This window comes from Scardinius erythrophthalmus (genome assembly GCF_964197995.2).
Source record: "Scardinius erythrophthalmus genome assembly, chromosome: 17".
In the NCBI taxonomy this organism is placed as follows: Eukaryota; Metazoa; Chordata; class Actinopteri; order Cypriniformes; family Leuciscidae; genus Scardinius; species Scardinius erythrophthalmus.
The window spans coordinates 12,755,354-12,775,353 of record NC_138237.1 but is presented as its reverse complement, the minus strand read 5'-3'; the positions used below and the strand labels follow the sequence as shown (position 1 = coordinate 12,775,353).

General features: G+C 38.3%; 1 protein-coding gene across 1 annotated transcript in view; it reads left to right on the top strand.

Moving 5' to 3' along the window:
• Nucleotides 1-20,000, top strand: part of nsmfa (NMDA receptor synaptonuclear signaling and neuronal migration factor a) — a gene marked incomplete at its 5' end in the record, with an annotated part of 36,763 nt that overhangs the window by 12,092 nt on the left and 4,671 nt on the right. The window contains 11 exons of the mRNA XM_081391913.1: nucleotides 1,585-1,643; nucleotides 1,877-2,704; nucleotides 4,511-4,577; nucleotides 12,239-12,291; nucleotides 12,652-12,741; nucleotides 15,082-15,209; nucleotides 17,220-17,303; nucleotides 17,743-17,776; nucleotides 18,989-19,059; nucleotides 19,305-19,384; nucleotides 19,483-19,585. Coding sequence (XP_081248039.1) covers nucleotides 1,585-1,643; nucleotides 1,877-2,704; nucleotides 4,511-4,577; nucleotides 12,239-12,291; nucleotides 12,652-12,741; nucleotides 15,082-15,209; nucleotides 17,220-17,303; nucleotides 17,743-17,776; nucleotides 18,989-19,059; nucleotides 19,305-19,384; nucleotides 19,483-19,585 — 1,597 coding nt within the window. The remainder of the gene's footprint in view (nucleotides 1-1,584; nucleotides 1,644-1,876; nucleotides 2,705-4,510; nucleotides 4,578-12,238; nucleotides 12,292-12,651; nucleotides 12,742-15,081; nucleotides 15,210-17,219; nucleotides 17,304-17,742; nucleotides 17,777-18,988; nucleotides 19,060-19,304; nucleotides 19,385-19,482; nucleotides 19,586-20,000) is intronic.

The window sequence follows — 20,000 nt, the reverse complement described above, 5'->3', positions numbered from 1 at the left end:
TCCTCGTCCTCCTCCTCTCTCTTTCTCCCTTCCTCTCCCCCAGTCTTGTTTTCCCACCTTTCTTTCTGCCATATGCCCTCTTTTTCACTGTCACATGCGTTTCCACATGCCTGCCCCTCATTTCAGCCTTCACACTGAAGAAGCTGAGCCACATTCTCAAGTTTGAAGAGTCCAGCTTTCAAACCTCCCGATGCAGACAGCTGCCGCATGCAGAGCATTACTCATATCCTTATGAAAAGCCTTTTATACCCGAGGCTGGTGTCAGCTTAGTAGGTGACATTAAGAGGCTAAGAGTAGTCCTCACTGGGCCTGTCATTTCTCAAATTGAAAAAGAAGTGAGAGACACTGACAGCTGGATCCGGAAGCAGGAGGAGTTACGACATGTAAGGAACAATCGTCCATCTAGACTGTATCTAGAAGGGCTTTCACATGTTCATTTGTGGGAAAATGGGGTCATATCATCAGAAATCTAATTTATTTGTACATAAACGAGTTTAATGTGCCAGATTTGAACTGAGAACAAAGTGCAGTCACAACACATGTGAAAAGATATTTTGCATAGTCTTAAAGGCACAGCAGCAAGTCAACTCTTATTAGTGTCAGTGTGATTGCCTCTCACAGTCATTTTCATGAAAAACTAAATTATGATTGTTTTAACACAAAAATTATATTAAAATATAAAATATATTGTGATATAATGTTAACATGTAGAATATGCAGCTGTATGCATGTTGACTTTAATGCTTGCTGGTATGCTCTGAAGTTCTCTCGTAAAAGAGACATCACGATGGGTTCAATTAATTTAGGATTTAAGTACTGAAAGGATTGCAGTAAATGCTAAATATGATCAGCTGCTGACAGGGTCACTGGATTATGCTGTGCTGGATTACACTGGTGATGCTTTAGTGGTTTTGTATCCCGATGATGACTAAGCTGATTTTTGGAGAAAATCTGTGGAATTTTGTTGAATGGATTTAATATGGTGAAATGTGTTAAATAGAGCTGAGAGTACTACTATTTTTTTTTATACCTTTTTCAATTGTGTATTTTTACCTATACAAATTTCATATGATGTGTCAGCCAGTTATGAATAATGATACTAACTAAAGTTTAGAAACCCTAAAGGGATAGTTTACCCAAAACCTAAAATGATAACAGGCTTTACTAAGCCTCATGTCATTCCAAACATGTACAGACTTTTTTTCTATCATAAAATAGGATATTTTGATAATAAATTTTGCTCATGCACTGGAAGTCAATGGGCACCAAAACTGTTTGGTTAACAGCATTCTTCAAAATATCTTGAGGGTAAGTAAATGTTGACAGAGCCTTCTTTTTTTGGGTGAACTATCCCTTCAAGTACTCAAAACTCTTCTGTCTGATTTAGTGAGTTCATTTGTTGGAAGATTCTTCAGACTGATTTAATCCTGTACTTGGTTTTGGAGTCTTTCTGAACGATTCATTAATAGAACGGGTCATTTGCTCGTGACTTCGCAGCACGTCGTGCCTAACACCATCCTTCAGCTGTGACTGTATTCACAATGTGGGCCTGCCAATGACCAATGTGTGTGTGTTTTTTTGCAGAGCAGCTCGTGCATTTGGAGAGTACCTTCACACCCATCCTGAGAACCGCAACGGATCAGGTCAGATATCTCCATTCCTCTTTCTTTCTTGCGGTTTCTCTCAACTGTTCTTTTTTATCTGGTCCATTTAGAGCCTGTGGTGTTCTCAGACTCCAGGCTCGTTCATGTTTCATGAGACACTTCTTGATGTAGTTTGTGTTGTCTCATCTGTCTTTTTCTCTGTGCATCTCTTGCTGTTTCTCACTTGTCCCTCTTTATTTCTCTCTGCATCTGTCCTAATCTTTGATTTGAAGATCACTTACTGTCTGACACCCTCGTTGGCCACGACTCTGATTTCCCAGACAGCCTGTGTGCACAGAACAACAACTTCCACAGCTGCACCCTCCAGGGCTCCTCCATCAGCGACGACCCCAGCTTGATCAACCCCGCCGTGGGCCTCCTGGAACCGCCACCTCCGACGACTTCCTCCAAGAGCCGACTCTCCCTAGAGCGCAGCTTCTCGGCAGAGGAGGACCAGCAGAAGTGTGTGGAGTGCTCCCTGCAGCCTGCCCGGGTCTATACTATCACTGGAGAGAGCGGCATGCTGGGAACCAACCGGGGAAGCAAGGAGAACCTGGAGCTTGAGGTCTTGAAAGAGGGGCGGGAGGCGTGTCATGCCCAAGTACTTGCCCAGCCCTCTACGTCCTCCAACTCGTCATCTCCGACTCAGCGCCACCACCACCATGGAAGCGGAGGCGGAAGCGGAAGCGGAAGCGGAAGCGGAAACCACCATCACGGCAACCACCATCATGGCAACCACCAACATGGCGGAAATGGCGGGACCAGTGGAAGCAGCCCCCACCAGCACATCTCCGGTGCTGGAACGTCGCACCATCAACATGGGGCATCCCATCACCACCACCACCTTTCCCAGCCTCTGCAGAGCTCAGTCAGCGCGCACAATATTCGCGGCTGGGGGGAGGGAAAGGACTGTGGCCTGGCGTGTGAGTCCTGTCCCGGGGCTCCGTCACGCAGCCAGGGCTCCCTGGACCTGGAAAGCAGCACCCGAGAGGCAGGCAAGCAGCGCCGGCCACCACTAGAACGGATGTGCAGTGTGGACCGCGTGACTGGGCTGGAGAGAGGTGAGAGGGGGAGAAAGGCAGGAGAGAGAAAGAGAGAGAGGCTCTGGCCGAGGGGAAGGGGTGGGTTTCAGCCAACAACGGGGGGCGTCGATGTGTTCGATGTGCCGTGGTCTGTATTTTTCCCACTCTCCTGTGTCTCTCTCCTCTCTCCTGTGTGTCTCTTTTGTGCTCTCTCCCTCTGTGGAGTGGACCATGTATGTGTGTGTGTGTGTGTGTGTGTGTGTGTATGTTGTTGCTGGTGAATCTGCACACAGTGGCCCCAAAAAGTATTTGGACACTTAAACTACACTTAAATGAATGTTTGAGTGCAGAGTTTTATAAATACAGAGGTCCCAAAATTGAGCTTGACAATGGGGTTCGGGGGCATGCCACCCACATTTTAAGACATTTCAAGGTCAAAAAATAGGATAACAATAGCTCTAAAACCATGTCAGTGGGCAGTAGCATAAATTATTTGTCAATTCCTGCTCTTCCTCTCTCATCTCCATCACTTTTTGTCTTTCTATCTCCTTATCTTGCCCTGTATCTCTTCCCTTCCCAAAGCTGAGCTTTGACTGATGCATTTTTGTCTGTGTCAGAGAAGAAAGTAAACATAGACGTAGGGTCAACTGATATTTATGCTTCATGAATCATTTTCTTAGACAAGTGAGACCACCAGAAAAGCTAGGTAACTATGTTTATTAAATTAATTCACAATATCTGGGCATTCATTATTAATCTTATGCCAAGTATGATGAAAACGGCTTTTCAATTCAAAATGGTGAAATGAAATGTTTAGTTTTAGCTAATTTCATCTTTATCTCCATTAACTGAAGCGTCGTGCTGGAATTCACACTCAGCACAGCTGCTTCTGTGAACATAAAATCTGCGTAATTTGATTAGTCATCTCAAACATTTTTACACTGATAAGAGCTATTTGATTTGGTTATCGTGGCATTGTGCAATATTCTTGCAGCACCGAAGTAGAGTTAATATTAGGCAATTATTTCACATCCTTTATTATATACACCTTGGAAAAATACTTCACGGCCATGCTACTTAAATATTATACATGTTAACATGAGACTATGTGAAGGAATCACTTACCAACTTTGAGCAAAGTCAGAAACTTTCATCATCAAGTTAAGCAGGTAGTTTTCCAATAGTCTTGAATCAGCAGATAGACATAAACGTCTCTTTCTTGTTTGCGTACATTCATAAGGTCTGACAATTGAAAACCTGACACAAACAAGTCATCTGCTACTGTCTGTCTTTACCTGGATGACTTACTCTTGATGTACTCGCAACAACCCACAGATGAATCATGGATGAATAACTAGAGGTTCAGTAGTCTAGAACAGCAGACATATCACAAAAATGACAATTTAGACAGCTTTACAGCTCAAATAAAACCTAATTTTGCAGATCTGTTAAAAATTGGAGCTTCCCATTTTTTACTGGCACTATTATTTCTATTGCAAGTGGTGTTTTCTGAATTGAGTGTCATTAGATGACAAAATTATCAAACCAAGTGACATTTATTTTTTTGTAAAGTAGCACAGTGTCACTTTATATATTTAAATATACTATTATATAGTTAAATTGAATAACAAAAATAGCTGAGAATAGTAAAGCTAGCATAATTTGGGTGCTAATTTGCTTTGATATTGTGTTGTCTAGTGCACTGAAATTCAGTGAGTGTGGCTTACGCATCCAAATACTTTTTGGGGCCACTGCATATGTTTGTTCAGTTTGACAGAATTCATACACTCAGATGCATCATTTCAACCATACTAATGTGGTCCCTATATGTCTGTTTCTAACCAGACGATAACAGTTGGTTCCCTAAAGAGAACATGTTCAGCTTTCAGACTGCTTCCACGACCATGCAGGCGTGAGTACTCACTTCATTGCACACACACGCACACACTCACACACTGAAGTTTGAAGCCCATATTGACCTCAAGTACAGATGGCACAACAGGTGTATCGCCACTAACACTCATTCATTTGTGACATTTACTGTCAAACTGACTCAGAGAGCCGACAAGTACGCGATGACCACACACACTTTCTTCAAATGTGGTTATCTAAGCATTCTGTCTGTCTTTCTCTCTCCTTTTTGTCTGCCTCACCTCTCTGCTCTACAGGATTTCGTGAGTATCCCTTTTGTACCCTTTAAATGTCACAAAATGACAGTGTGTGATATCAAACGCTAGCTTCTGCACCACCATCCCTTCAGTCCCACCTCTTCAGCTTTATTTACAATTCTCAATCTTTGAAATAAATCTTTGAAATAAAAGAAAATAAGCATTTCTATCTGAACAGGATTAGATTTTTCTGAGGATCTCTGAAGTATTTTTTTCTGTAATTGCTCTATAATTTCAAATTGTGTGAGAAAAACACCAACCTGTTTAAAATCACACATTACGTCTATGAAACAAACATTTATTGAATCTTCTCAGGGTAGCTCAGAGGAAACTGCCATTTCAGTGCCGTCAATATGATGAAACTGAAGTAAAATGATTTTACCTTGATGTATGAAAGAATCACATTGCGCTTGGTTTGAAAACCTGAGGGAATGATTGATGATGTTGCTTTAGTGGTGTGTAATGCAGCGATGCATTTTGATTCAGGAAATAGCTTCGAGAAACATTTGATAGGCTGGTCTGGATAATTCTGATTACCTCAGCAAGAGACGGAGATGTGGTTGTCTTGGATGGTTTAGAAATGCTGACAGATGCTGATGCCGATCATCTTTTGACTTGAGTTGATAATCTAGAAATGTTAAGTGCCCCACGGGATAATTTGGTTTTGTGATTGCAGGTGTGTGCAGTTTATTTATTTGCTTATATTTTATTTACTTAAAGGAGAACTCCGGTCAATTTTAACATTGAGCTCATTTTTTTGTACATTTGGAGTGCTGTCAATACAGAGAACAACGACAAAAAACGGTGTTGCCTACACCGAGTTATTCTATTTTTAAAATTTGCACCCTGTTGACTTCAATAGGGCAAGTAGTAAGCCTGCTTTTTAGCCTCTTAACATCCTTTAAGTGTCATTACAAGTGCACAGAAAATGTGAGTGATTCCTTCCGAGTGAACACGGGTGGATCTGACTGCAGTAGATGTTAGAGATATTAATAAAAATGAAGTTAATTCAGCCAGCGCTCATACCTTTGTTTACATCCTGTTTTCGGTGGAACGCCACAGTAATCGATTATCGAGTTCACGCGCGTGATCATTGGTAACTAAACCTATGCGCGTGAACTCGACAATCGATTACTATGGCCTTCCACCGAAAACAGGATGTAAACAAAGGTATGAGCGCTGGCTGAATTAACTTCGTTTTTATTAATATCTCTAACATCTACTGCAGTCAGATCCACCCGTGTTCACTCGGAAGGAATCACTCACATTTTCTGTGCACTTGTAATGACACTTAAAGGATGTTAAGAGGCTAAAAAGCAGGCTTACTACTTGCCCTATTGAAGTCAACAGGGTGCAAATTTTAAAAATAGAATAACTCGGTGTAGGCAACACCGATTTTTGTCGTTGTTCTCTGTATTGACAGCACTCCAAATGTACAAAAAAATGAGCTCAATGTTAAAATTGACCGGAGTTCTCCTTTAATTACACATTTTATTTAATTGTAAGGAGAAATTGTGGCTCTGGATTGAATTTCAATCCGTAGGTGATGCAGTTAGTTATGTTATCAGGAAGAAGGTCAAGATATTTTCTTATCAACACATCAACAATAAATACTCAGTCTTTTGATTTTCTGTGCAAGCCTGTGCCGTGGCTTTATTTGCCCAGAAGGAGCTCTTCCTGATTAACCCCAGGCTAACACTGCCCCTTCATGAGCATGGCTCTAACCTCTAACCGCACTCAAGTGAGCCTTGCCCTCTGCCATTAAAGCTGTGTCACCTCCTGCCAGGGTTTTCCGGAGTCTAGCAGAGAGAAAGAGGAGAAAGAGTGAGGTGGAGTCAGCCGCCGCCATCCAGAGGTACTTTGTTGAAGCCCTCTCATTTATCGCTGCCTTTATTCCTGTCAGACAGAGAAAGAGCTTTGGCAGTACAGCCCTATCTATCTATCCATCCATCCATCCATCCATCCATCCATCCATTAATTACATAAAAGGAAGTGTTTATTCATCCATCCACCCATCCATCCATTACATAAAAGGAGGTGTTTATCCATCCATCCATTACATAAAAAGGAGGTGTTTATCCATCCATCTATCCATTACATAAAAGGAGGTGTTTATTCATCCATCCACCCATCCATTACATAAAGAGTTGTTCATCCATCCATCATCCATCCATCCATCCATTACATATAAGGTGTTCATCCATCGATCCATTTCATAAAAGGTGTTCATCCATCCACCCCTCCATTACATAAAAGGAGGTTTTCATTCATACATCATCCATCCATCCATCCATTACATAAAAGGTGGTGTTCATCCATCCATCATCAGTCCATCCATCCATCCATTACATAAAAGGAGGTGTTCATCCATCCATCATCAGTCCATCCATCCATCCATTACATAAAAGGAGGTGTTCATTCATACATCATCCATCCATTCATCCATCCATTACATAAAAGGAGGTGTTCATCCATCCATCCATCCATCCATCCATCTTCTTTCTTTCCTTATTCTTTGGCGAGAACCACCTTAAGCACTCTAGCCCCTAATTTGCTGTGTTGTTGGGTTGAGATGAGACTCAGATTCGAATGGTTACAACAAACCTTAGGATTGCTTTTTGTTTCGCAGTCACAAACCACCTTTTTAGTGTTGTGTAACTGAGTGTTGTGTAACTGAGGTGTTGACTGAATAATGCAAGTTGAAAGGAAAATGCAGCTGCTTTAACTTCAGAAATAGGGGGTTATTAAAAATAACCAAGCCACTGTGAACATGGCCACAAGAGATATTATAGACATTCTCAATACTAAACAATGTCTCTGATGTTCAGGTTAATTCAGTAAAACAAATGGAATTGAAATAAACATATTAAAATGCACATTTTTTTTTACAGTGATTATTGATGTTCCCTTTTTAAAATGTTCTTCTGTGCTTTTCGAACTACTCCATAGTGCAGCTTCTGCAAACCGGTTATATCAGCATTCAATTGAATTAGTAAACTGTAATCCTAATTTGGCTGGTTTTCAGCAAATCGGATATGACTACTGGATGAGCATTACGTCAACTAATTAATATTCATGAGCCATGCTGATAAGGTTTATAATCCCATCCACACACACATTTTATCATTTCTAAGCCTCTTTAAAGCCACAGGGAAAATGGCATATATTGCATAATAGTACAGATTATCATAAAGTATACTGATCTGATCTATTAGCATATTCTTCATATAATCAATAAAGTTGTTGTTGTTGTTGTTGTTGGTATTAAATAGATTATTTGGCCTTTGTTTTTTTAGCCATTATGTTTCATTCAAAGTCCTCTCTAAGGATCAGGGATAATTGAAACAGGACCAGATGGTAATAGTATCACAGTAACAGATGATTCAGGAGTATATTGTTGGACAGGGGTGGTGTGATGCGTCTCTGGAAAGTCAACCCTATGAGACAAATGATAGACTGCAATCATATATTCAGGAGAAGGAGGGAAGGACAGAGAGATAATGAAAGGGAGAGAGATGAAAGGAGGAGAGTGAGAATCTGAATGAGTGGAAGACAAGGCTAGCATACGATTACGTAATCAGAATTGCTCCTGTGGGTGGGGACGAATAGGAGCCGGAAAGGTCATATTGAACAGCAGTCTAGAGCAGCCAGCCAGATGTCTCCCACAATGCACAGCTGCTGTAGGGGAAAGACAACGTGGTATAGAAGTAATAGCTGAAAGCTGAGGTGACCAGAAAAATCACATCGTTCACCTGAAATTTGTCATCAATAACCTTATGTCCTCATGTCATTCGAAACCTGAATGAGTTACTTCCGTAGAACTTAAATAAAAATACAGCTGGAATGTCCAGCTGCTCGTTTTCATTCTATAAAAGTGAATGGGACTAGAGCTGTCAAGCTCCAAAAATGGCATGGAAAGCACAATAAAATTAACTTTTAAATATATTTTATACCAGAGGACAACTTTATATGATATATAGATTTTTTGAAGAGCGATTGCTCCATTATATAGTATATAGAAGAGCACCCAAGATAATAATAATAGAATAAATTTAAATGTATTTAAATAAATCCTAATATTGGTTTAAATAGCGAAATATTGCTTTCTATGATCCACAAAATAACAAGTGGTGCTCACTGCAGATCCAAATAACGTCCAGCTTAGTTTAATTTGGAGTTATGTTATGTTATGAGTTATGTTTAGCGATAAGGTTATGGTTAGGGCGTAGTTGACCTAATGGGTGGAGTTATGTTTTGCGATAAGGTTATGGATAGGGTTAGGGTGTAGTTGACCTAATGGGTGGAGTTATGTTTAGCGATAAGGTTATGGATAGGGTTAGGGTGTAGTTGACCTAATGGGTGGAGTTATGTTTAGCGATAAGGTTATGGATAGGGTTAGGGTGTAGTTGACCTAATGGGTGAAGTTATGTTTAGCGATAAGGTTATGGATAGGGTTAAGGTGTAGTTGACCTAATGGGTGGAGTTATGTTTAGCGATAAGGTTATGGATAGGGTTAGGGTGTAGTTGATCTAATGAGTGGAGTTATGTTTTGCGATAAGGTTATGGATAGGGTTAGGGTGTAGTTGACCTAATGGGTGAAGTTATGTTTAGTGATAAGGTTATGGATAGGGTTAGGGTGTAGTTGACCTAATGAGTGGAGTTATGTTTAGCGATAAGGTTATGGATAGGGTTAGGGTGTAGTTGACCTAATGAGTGGAGTTATGTTTTGCGATAAGGTTATGGATAGGGTTAGGGTGTAGTTGACCTAATGAGTGGAGTTATGTTTAGCGATAAGGTTATGGACATGGTTAGGGTGTAGTTGACCTAATGAGTGGAGTTATGTTTAGCGATAAGGTCATGGATAGGGTTAGGGTGTAGTTGACCTAACGGGTGAAGTTATGTTTAGTGATAAGGTTATGGATAGGGTTAGGGTATAGTTGACCTAATGAGTGGAGTTATGTTTAGCGATAAGGTTATGGATAGGGTTAGGGTGTAGTTGACCTAATGAGTGGAGTTATGTTTAGCGATAAGGTTATGGATAGGGTTAGGGTGTAGTTGACCTAATGAGTGGAGTTATGTTTAGCGATAAGGTTATGGATAGGGTTAGGGTATAGTTGACCTAATGAGTGGAGTTATGTTTAGTGATAAGGTTATGGATAGGGTTAGGGTGTAGTTGACCTAATGGGTGAAGTTATGTTTAGTGATAAGGTTATGGATAGGGTTAGGGTGTAGTTGACCTAATGGGTGGAGTTATGTTTAGCGATAAACTTATGGATAGGGTTAGGGTGTAGTTGACCTAATGGGTGGAGTTATGTTTAGTGATAAGGTTATGGATAGGGTTAGGGTGTAGTTGACCTAATGAGTGGAGTCATGTTTAGCGATAAGGTTATGGATAGGGTTAGGGTGTAGTTGATCTAATAAGTGGAGTTATGTTTAGTGATAAGGTTATGGATAGGGTTAGGGTGTAGTTGACCTAATGGGTGGAGTTATGTTTAGCGATAAACTTATGGATAGGGTTAGGGTGTAGTTGACCTAATGAGTGGAGTTATGTTTAGCGATAAGGTTATGGATAGGGTTAGGGTGTAGTTGACCTAATGAGTGGAGTTATGTTTAGCGATAAGGTTATGGATAGGGTTAGGGTGTAGTTGACCTAATGAGTGGAGTTATGTTTAGCGATAAGGTTATGGATAGGGTTAGGGTGTAGTTGACCTAATGAGTGGAGTTATGTTTAGCGATAAGGTTATGGATAGGGTTAGGGTGTAGTTGGACAATTTAGCTCCACCCATCACATCCAGCAAGAGGAAGCAGTACGTCAAGCTCCACTCATTGGCTTTGCAGTGAGCAGCCTCTCCAAAAAAAGAAAGTCATATGGGTTTGGAACAACATGAGGGTGAGGAAATGATGACAGAATTTTCATTTTTGGTTAAATATTTCTTTAAAAAAGGAAAGGGGCATGATTGAGGAAATATAATTGTTTATCAGCGTGAGAGAGGGGGTGATGAAATTAAAGAGCTAATAGAGGAGCAGGGATTGCAGACATGGGACAGAGAGAGTGAGAGAATGAAAAGAGACAATGGTGAAGAAAGGCTCTGACTCATCCTCAGCTGCGGGGGCGAGGGAGGTTTCTCTCTCTCGCTCTCTCTCTCTCTCTCTCTCGCTCTCTCTCTCTAATGCACGTGGGTGTAAATAAGCCGTAAGACAGACAGAAAAGGAGATTTCTCCATATCTCCCTCCTCTCACAGGTGGGCACAGCTCTGTCACATGTGTAAACAGAGTCCTTTTGCTCTCTTCCTCTGCTGTTTCTGCTTCACTCTTCCTGTCCTCTCATTACCTTCCCTTCCAATTAGTGATGATCTACAATGTAATTATGTCACAAAACAGGACACTTTGAGAAAAACAGAACAGACTCAATAAAATTACATTTTCCAACACAATGCACTTGCTAATGAGGATCTGCTTCCCCAGTGCGCAAGCCATGTGTAGAACTGCATTTCTGCCAAGAGTGTCGTTTTTGTTTGAACAAGGACTATAAGGCCAAATTATAAGTTGCGTCCCAAATGACGTACTGTGCACTTACTGTATATATAAAAGGTTATTTTGTCATCATCGGAGTCTGATTGATAGCCCTTCCCTTTTGGCTACCTATTCAATGCTGCGACTGTTGAGTGCATCTGGTCCAACATTCCACAATTCATTTTTTGTTCAGTTAAATAAGTGCATCAACCGGTATAAAGTGCCCTTTTTCTTGTTGGAATTTTCAGTGTGAACACACTACTTACACTGTTTATACTACAAAATTGCTAAGAATAGTGTACGCAAGTGCTTGAATTCATGTGTAAATGGAAATGTTCTGAAATGTGTTCAAAGACAATTTATAATGCTTCTGTCTTCTGTCTGTCGTTTGTCCACTCCGTACTAGTGTTTCAAGCATTACAATTAAGTGTACAGTTGTCATGGGTATAGGAGTACAGTTGTGTACAGTTGTCATGGAGTAACAGACATGTTGGAGGTGTGGGACAGACTCTTCTTGCAGTGGCATTTTTCCCTGTCTGCTTTCTTAGTCAGCTGGAGAGATGCCAAATGGCTCAAAGAAATACACGCTTGCTGGTTCAATATTGCACTGGAGTGCACACAAGCAAGGACGTCTGCTCGAGTCTCCGTCAGCCTACGTGGTGCAAATATTTAGCGAAGCGCTTGGGTTTCATATGGCCTTCAAAATATGTTTGCTCTTTTGAATAACCCAAGGGAAATCTCTTCACGTCTTCAAGCGCGGATATGATTTGATTTATTGACTGCCGAAGGGTTTTTGGTGGAATGTCACACACATGCTGTTGATGTTTTCATGTGGTCTTGATGACCTGATTTATCCTTCTTCCACTTTTTTCTGTCTTCGACTAATTTCTAGGAATTTCCGGAAGCATTTAAGAATGGTGGGCAGCAGAAGAATGAAAGCACAAAGTGAGTCGATGTGTGAATATGTAGTATGAATGAACGCACAGCTCCATTTGTGTTTGTTTCATGTGTTTGTGTTTGCGCATGTGATGCATTGCTTTGCGAATGTAGGTTAGCATGTGCATGTGTATATTGGGAATGTTCGTGTGTTTGTATGGAGGATGATTGACAGTTTTGCGTCATTGTAACCAATAAAACAACAATTGAGGATTGGTCGATTTTGCTTCTGTGTGTGTGATTCAAGTGCAGCAAAGGACAAATGGTTGTTGGTGTGTTTGAGTGTACTGAATGTGCTGCGGCCCACAGCGTGTGAGGATCATGGGGCGTTGCGTGCGTGTGCGTGTGACCATCTCTCCACTTCACTAGCATTTGCAGAGCGCAGGGCGAAGAGTTTCAACCGATCCTGGAGCGATCCGACCCCTGTCAAACCAGACTCCCTACACGACTCAAAAGACAGTGAGTCCACCTGTACACACACAAACACACACACGGACACCTACATGCCACTTTGACACACTTAGCGTTCCCATATGTCAAGATCACTATATAAAATGATTGACAGAACCAGATAATACTTATACTACCGTTCAAAAGCTTGGCGTCAGTAAGAGTTTTTTTTATGTTTTTGAAAGAGGTCTTTTATTCTCATAAAGGCTGCATTTATTTGATCAAAAATACAGTAATTATACTAATATTCTAAAGTATTATTACAATTTTAAATTTTTTAAGTTTTCTGTGTTATATATTTTAAAATGTACTTTATTCCTGTGATTGCAAAGCTGATTTTTCACCATCATTACTCTGTCACATGATCCTTCAGAAATCATCCTATGCACATTTCTTATTATTATCAATGTTGAAAATGGTCGTGCTGCTTAATATTTTTATAGAAACCATGATCATTTTTTCAGGATTTTTGGATGAAAAACAGCTTTTATTTGAAATATAATTTTTTGTTGCACTGCAAACATCTTTTACCGTCACTTTTGATCTATTTAATGCATACTTGCTGAATAAAAGTATTATTTCTTAAAAACAATCTTACTGACACCAAACTTTTGAATGTTAGTGCACAAAAAATCCTCAGAAGCCTTCTTGGAAGTTCTTGCAGACCCTATGGAACACTTCTATAACCCCTCACATACACAGTCTCGCAGTGACGTGCCTCCCCTGCTCTTGATGCTGATCCTGTTTGTCTGTCTTCCCTTGAGCGTGGTTCTGTCCCGAATATGTGCTCCTCTCTTTCTCTCTCTGTGAGTATATGTCCTGCCTGGAGCGTCTGAACTCTGGAGATGTATGTGTGTGCACACTAGAATTCTGTGTCAGCATGTTAGCTCTGTGTGTAGTTTGTCTTCGGACTTATTTTTGTCATCATATTTATTCTTTACACCTGTGTTTTTGGGGAGCCTGATGAACGATTGCAAACATTTGACTTAAAGTTGTAATATTTGTGTGTTTGCTTTTCTCTGTCCATTTTCTCTCTCTATAGCTGCCTGGTTTTCTGTGGTGCTGGTTTTCTAATGGAGTTTTTTCTCTCTCCCTTTTACTGTCTTTCATACTACTGACATTACTGTCAGTCATTTACAGTTTTAGATTTGTAACTCTAATTAGGTGTACTGTATATTTAAATGGATTGCAGTCAAACAAGTGATTCAGGATTGTTTTTTTGTTTTTAATCATACTTAGTGTGAAGAGGCTTTCACAGTAAATTCATGAAAAGCATCTTACCTTCTTGCCTTTTTGGCTGTTAAAGGGATAGTTCACCCAAAAATGAAAATACTGTCATCATTTTCTCACCCTCATGTCATTTCAAACCCACAATTTGTTAATTTTTTCGTGGAAAATGAAGGAATTTTAATCTGTTCACACAAAGTTATCATATGAATTCAGACCAGAGTTATTTTAGTATTATTTACTATTATAGTATTTATCAAAATGTTCAATTGCCTTTTTAATTGCAATTAAATGTATTTATGTGTATGTATATATTTTTTATTTTTCTTTATCTTAAATTTATTTCTACATACAGATTTCCAGTACATTTCTATTTATTAATACAGTTTAAGTTTTATTTAAACTTATTTAGTTTCATTAGTAAAGTTTTGTTTAAGTTTGTAAAGTTTTTCATCTAATATTTGTCTTATTTTAGTTAGCAAAAAATATTTTCAATATTTTACTTGAAATTTTACTCGACTTGAAATATTAAGCAATATGAAATGTAGATAATGTCACATGAACTACTTTTATGATGTAAAAGTAAAAAATACTTTTTGTGGGGTTTGTTTTTGATGTTTTTTTTTGGAGCTTGACGTGGAGCCGTGTTCACCATTATCCTTCTGTGGGATGTCCTAAAAAATTCTCTTTATATGTTCCACATAAAAATATAACAATATAAAGGTTTGGAATAACATTTTTGGGTGAACTTTTTCTTTAACAGAATATGACTCCCTAACGTGGAAACAAAACTAAGAGTCCTGCAGTCCATGTAATATATATATATATATATATATATATATATATATATATATATATATATATATATATATATATATATATATATATATATACACACACATATATATATATACACACACATATATATATATATACACACATATATTTACTGCATCTATCTTATCTTTGTCTCTTTATCTCAACCTTTCTCTTTCTCCACCACTATTCTCATCTTCTCATTCCTCTTGTCACTTCGTTCCTTTCTCCTCTTTGTGTTTATTCTGCTTTTCCCTGTGTCCATCATTGAACTGTCCATCTCTGCTGTGTTGTGTGGTGCCACAGGTGGGGATCTGCAGACCACCTGCTGTACTCCGGACGAGGGCGGATGTGAAGACATGGACTGGGAGGAGGAGAGAGAGATGGAGAGACTGGCATGTGAGGGGGACGACTTCATCCCTCCTAAAATTATGGTATACATTATTGTTTTTAAATGTTTTATTATAGTTTAGTTTTTATTAAAAGTATATAGTTCTATTTTTACTTAATTTAACTTAAAGGAATAGTTTACCCAAAAAATGAAAATATCCTGATTATTTACTCACCTCAAGACCATCCAAGATGTATATGATTTTCTTTCCTCAGCCGAAGAGAAATGAATGGTTTAATAAGGAGAAATAAGGAGTTTTCTCCTTCTAATGCAAGGGAATGGTTCAAAATCCATACTCAGGCAGCTTCAGAGGGCTCCACATGACCCCAGCTAAATAAGGGTCTTCTCTAGCCAAACAATCAGTCATATTTTCAGAAAAAAAAAAAAAAAAACGCTGCAAAGCAAGATCACAAGATGGTTGAGTTCACGACCTCTCACGTGTATGCAAGTTGGGAAGGTCACACGTGACGTAAACAGAAAGAATTGTTTACAAGGGTAGAGAAGGAGCTCTGTCCAAAACAAATGGTTGTTGCTGTATATTAGTATTTGTTTCATTTTATTGTTAAAAATTGTTCGTTTGTGGGTGTATCCTGGATGTAAACTTCTCTTGTAAAAAATGGCGCCTACGTTACATGTGTCCTTCCACACGTGCATACATCACGTGAGAGGTCGTGAACTTAAGGAGAGCTGTCAGTCAATAAATGGGAAAGCAAAGTAACTTGCATTACTTATTTGAAAAGTAATGCAAGTTACAAAAAGATATTTTGTTGTAAATTTTAAAATAATGAGTTACTTTACAAGTTGAAAAAAGTAATCTCGTGAACGTGTTTTGTAGAGCTGGACCAAGGTGAGCATTTGTAGTTAAATTATATAATTATATAAAAAAATAAATTAAAAAAATGCATTGGGGGTAATGCATTACAGGTTGTTATGTAATCAGATTAATGTGTGTTATGAGATTACTTTTTTCAACTTGTAAAGTAACTCATTACTTTAAAATTTACAACAAAATATCTTCTTGTAACTTGCATTAATTTTCAAATAAGTAACGCAAATTACTTTGTTTTCCCATTTATTGACTGACAGCTCTCCTGTCCACATGTTGAGAGAAATTAGTTTTTTGAGAAACTCTTGTTGAAAGTGCTGAGGCGTTGTGTGTGCTGTTTAAACAGGATGGCTATTGTATTGTAGGCTCATCTCACTTGCACAAAAACAGATTTAGTATTCCTCAAAATGAATGAAAACCAATGCAAACTCAAACCTACAATATTTAAATGTTAAATATCACAAATATATTGTTTTTAATCTCACTTTACTAGATCAACATCACATTTGTATCCTTTTTTCATTTTATTTTTTATTTAATTTTTTATTGCTGAAGTAAGAGTTTTAAACTTTCTCCAGCGTCCTATTCTTCAATTCAGAATGGCAGCACAGCTGAAAGTTTTGTTTGAGCTGCGCCCTCTACTGTACAGGTGTGAATTTACATTTCCTTCAACCTGAGGCTTATTCATTACACTTTTGGTCTGAAATGGCCTTTACATTTGCTGAAAATAGAGCTTTTTTTGTTATTAAAAAACAAACAAGCAAGATTAGCCCAGGTGAGAAAAAGTAATGGAAAAGTAATGTACCATTACTTTACATAAATAGTAATTAAGTAATGCAATTAGTAACCTTTTTAGGGAGTAATGCAAAATTGTAACACAATACTTTTAAATGTAACTTTCCCCAACACCGAAAATGACTCATCATTTCACCTTATTCTTCGCTGGGGTCATGTGGAGCCCTTTGAAGCTGCCTAAATGGATTTTGGCCTGCCAAAAATGATCTACGTGGCACCGTTCACTTGCATTAAATCCTGGAATGTTTTCCTTCAAAACCTTAATTTCTCTTTGGCTGAGGAAAGAAAGTCATGTACATCTTGGATGGTCTTGAATTAAATACAGTAATCTGGAAATTTTCATTTTTGACTGAACTATTCCTTTAATTACATTTAATTAAAAATCCTTCATGTAATTGATCATTTTCATTTCTGTGATTTTGTATCTTTTAGCTGATTTCATCGAAAGTGCCCAAAGCAGAATATGTTCCCAATATTATTCGAAAGGAGGATCCTTCTATTATACCCATACTCTATGTAAGTCAAACCTGTTTTTACTCTGCATCACTTAGTATGGACATGACACATCATCCAAATATTACAGGTAACATCAAGTTTTTATGTTAAACACTAGATATCAATTTAAAGGTTACGGATTTTCGCACTTGAAAATTCCATGGAGAATGCCCTGTGCAATAAAGAAAGGGTACTGTATAGGATGAGATATAGCTGGACACGTCGCAAAATACTGTCCGAGGGTTTAGACAAACAAGTGAAGAGCAAACGACAACACGTCCTCAACTGCACAAAGAAAAGCAGGAGCCAGTAATGTTATCTAGACCGGACGAGTGCATATTAGAGATTAGTGAAATTAAGCATTATACAAAGAACATTTTCCCTTTACAATTAGTCCTGCAATGTCGTTAAGTCTTATCTGTGCATTTGTATTGATTGCTTTTATTATTTTTATCTCCAGGATCATGAGCATGCCACATTTGATGATATTCTGGGTATGTAGCTTCATGTGTGTATTGTTTGTTGTGTGTTTGATGTGTACTTTTTTGTGTATTTGAGCACTTTACCCCTTGCCTGGTGGTTTCAGTGTGGAATGACGGTGGGTTCTGTATTGATTTTTGCACCGGCCAGCATGAGGAACACAAAAACAATTGGATTCCTGATAAATGACACTGGATCAGAGAAGCAGCAATATTTTTTAGTGACTAAATTTTTTAGGGATCAAGTTTTCAAGTCACATAAAGTCATATAATAAATCATAAATCAAACTGCGAATGTGAATAATTATGTTAATTATATTGTTGATCTTTATTTGTTTGTGCATGCAACATATAAATATCAAAAAATGTAAGGTCCCATTGGTTAACGTCATTTAATGCATTAACTAACAAATGTATCGCTCGTTGTTAGTTATTTTTACAGTATTTATTCATCTTTGTTAATATTATTTAATAAAAATACATTGTTAGTTTGTATTAGCTCAGGTCTATTTAAAAATATAAACAGATAAAACTTTTGATTTTAATAATGTATTGGTAAATGCTGAAATTAAAACGAACTAAGATTAATAAATGTGTTAGAAATGTGTTTCATTGTAAGTTCATGTTACTTTATGTTAACAAATGGAACCTTATTGTAAACTAATATTTAAGATAAAAGGGAATATAATATAATAATGTAATTTAATATAATATAATAAAAATTTGAACCTCAGGAATAAAATGAATCATTAAAATAATCGACTCAACTCAAATTTTATTCATAAAGCACTTTCAAAACCCAACGTGCTATACATAAATAGCATAGAAATTATTTCAAACATAAAATAACAGTTAATCACAACAACAATCAAGTCATCCATCTTACAGCAAATCACTCACATTTATCAGACCTAATCAAACGCCAGATGAAAAGTTTTTTGAACAATTTTTTTTTTAAAGTGTCCATACTTGATCATTTTAATTTAAGGGTTTGCAGGAAAATCAATATTCCAGCAATGCAAGAATATAAAGAATGCTGATATAATGGATAAGATGACAGAACGGTGACTTTTACATTTAAAGTAAACCCAGTGTAATAGTCGAATCTTTGGGTTAGATCTGGTTTCGTTTAAATTGCCATGACCTTTCCCCAATAAGTTATGATCATGCATGTAAATGTGACTAGCAGTGCTGGTCATCCTGAGAGTGTGTTTGTTTTTTGTGCAGAGGAGATTGAGAAGAGACTGACAGCCTACAGGAAGGGCTCAAAGATCTGGCGGATGATGATCTTCTGTCAGGTAAGAGAAAAACAAGGCCAACAAACAGACAAAATGACAAGAAATGAGACTGCAAGTGCACCCGAGCGAATCAGCAGTGTCTGGAGGAATAATACTGCACTACTGTCTCTTCAGTTTGATGTTGTGTGTTCAGATGGACAGGAATTCACAGGTTTCTCTCTCTCAGTTCAGAGGGCAGTACTGATCTCCTGTTTCTTTGAGTTTGATGTTACGTAAGGTTTCAAATGTGTCATTTTCTGTCTCAGGGTGGCCCAGGACACCTGTACCTGCTGAAGAATAAAGTGGCCACTTTTGCCAAGGTCGAGAAAGAAGAAGACATGAGCCAGTTAGTGAGATCCACACTTTTGTTTCTGTCACAATATTCCTTCAATGACAGAACTGTTATCAGAGGGATTTGCTTGTGTGTTTGTGGTGTACATGCAGGTTTTGGAAACGACTGAGCCGGTTTATGAGTAAAGTGAATCCAGAGCCAAACCTGATCCACATCATGGGCTGCTATGTCCTGGGCAATCCGAACGGAGAGAAGGTGCGTCAAGTTCTGAAGCAGCAAGTTCGTAGTGTTGACTTAATGCTTGTGTCTTGAGTTTCTGCATTATATTTAGAAATGGTCCCTCTGGGGCCTGTCGTGGCCATGTTCCAGCTCTCATCTCTTAAGACACACACATGCACCAACTCCATCTATCCATTTTTCTATATAACACCTCTCCGTCTGTCACCATCATGCCTGACAGCCTTTTCCCCTCAGTTATGTAACTTAAAATAACTCTTTCCTGTCCAGTATCTTTTAAAGATCTAGAGCTATGTTTAAGCATTAACAGTCTGTAATTTCCATGAATTACAATACATTGACAGTGTTTTTACTATTTCTGGCTAAATACACTTTAGTTTCTGGAAACACTTCATTTTATCTTCTGCAATGAAATGAATAAACCCAATTTTGA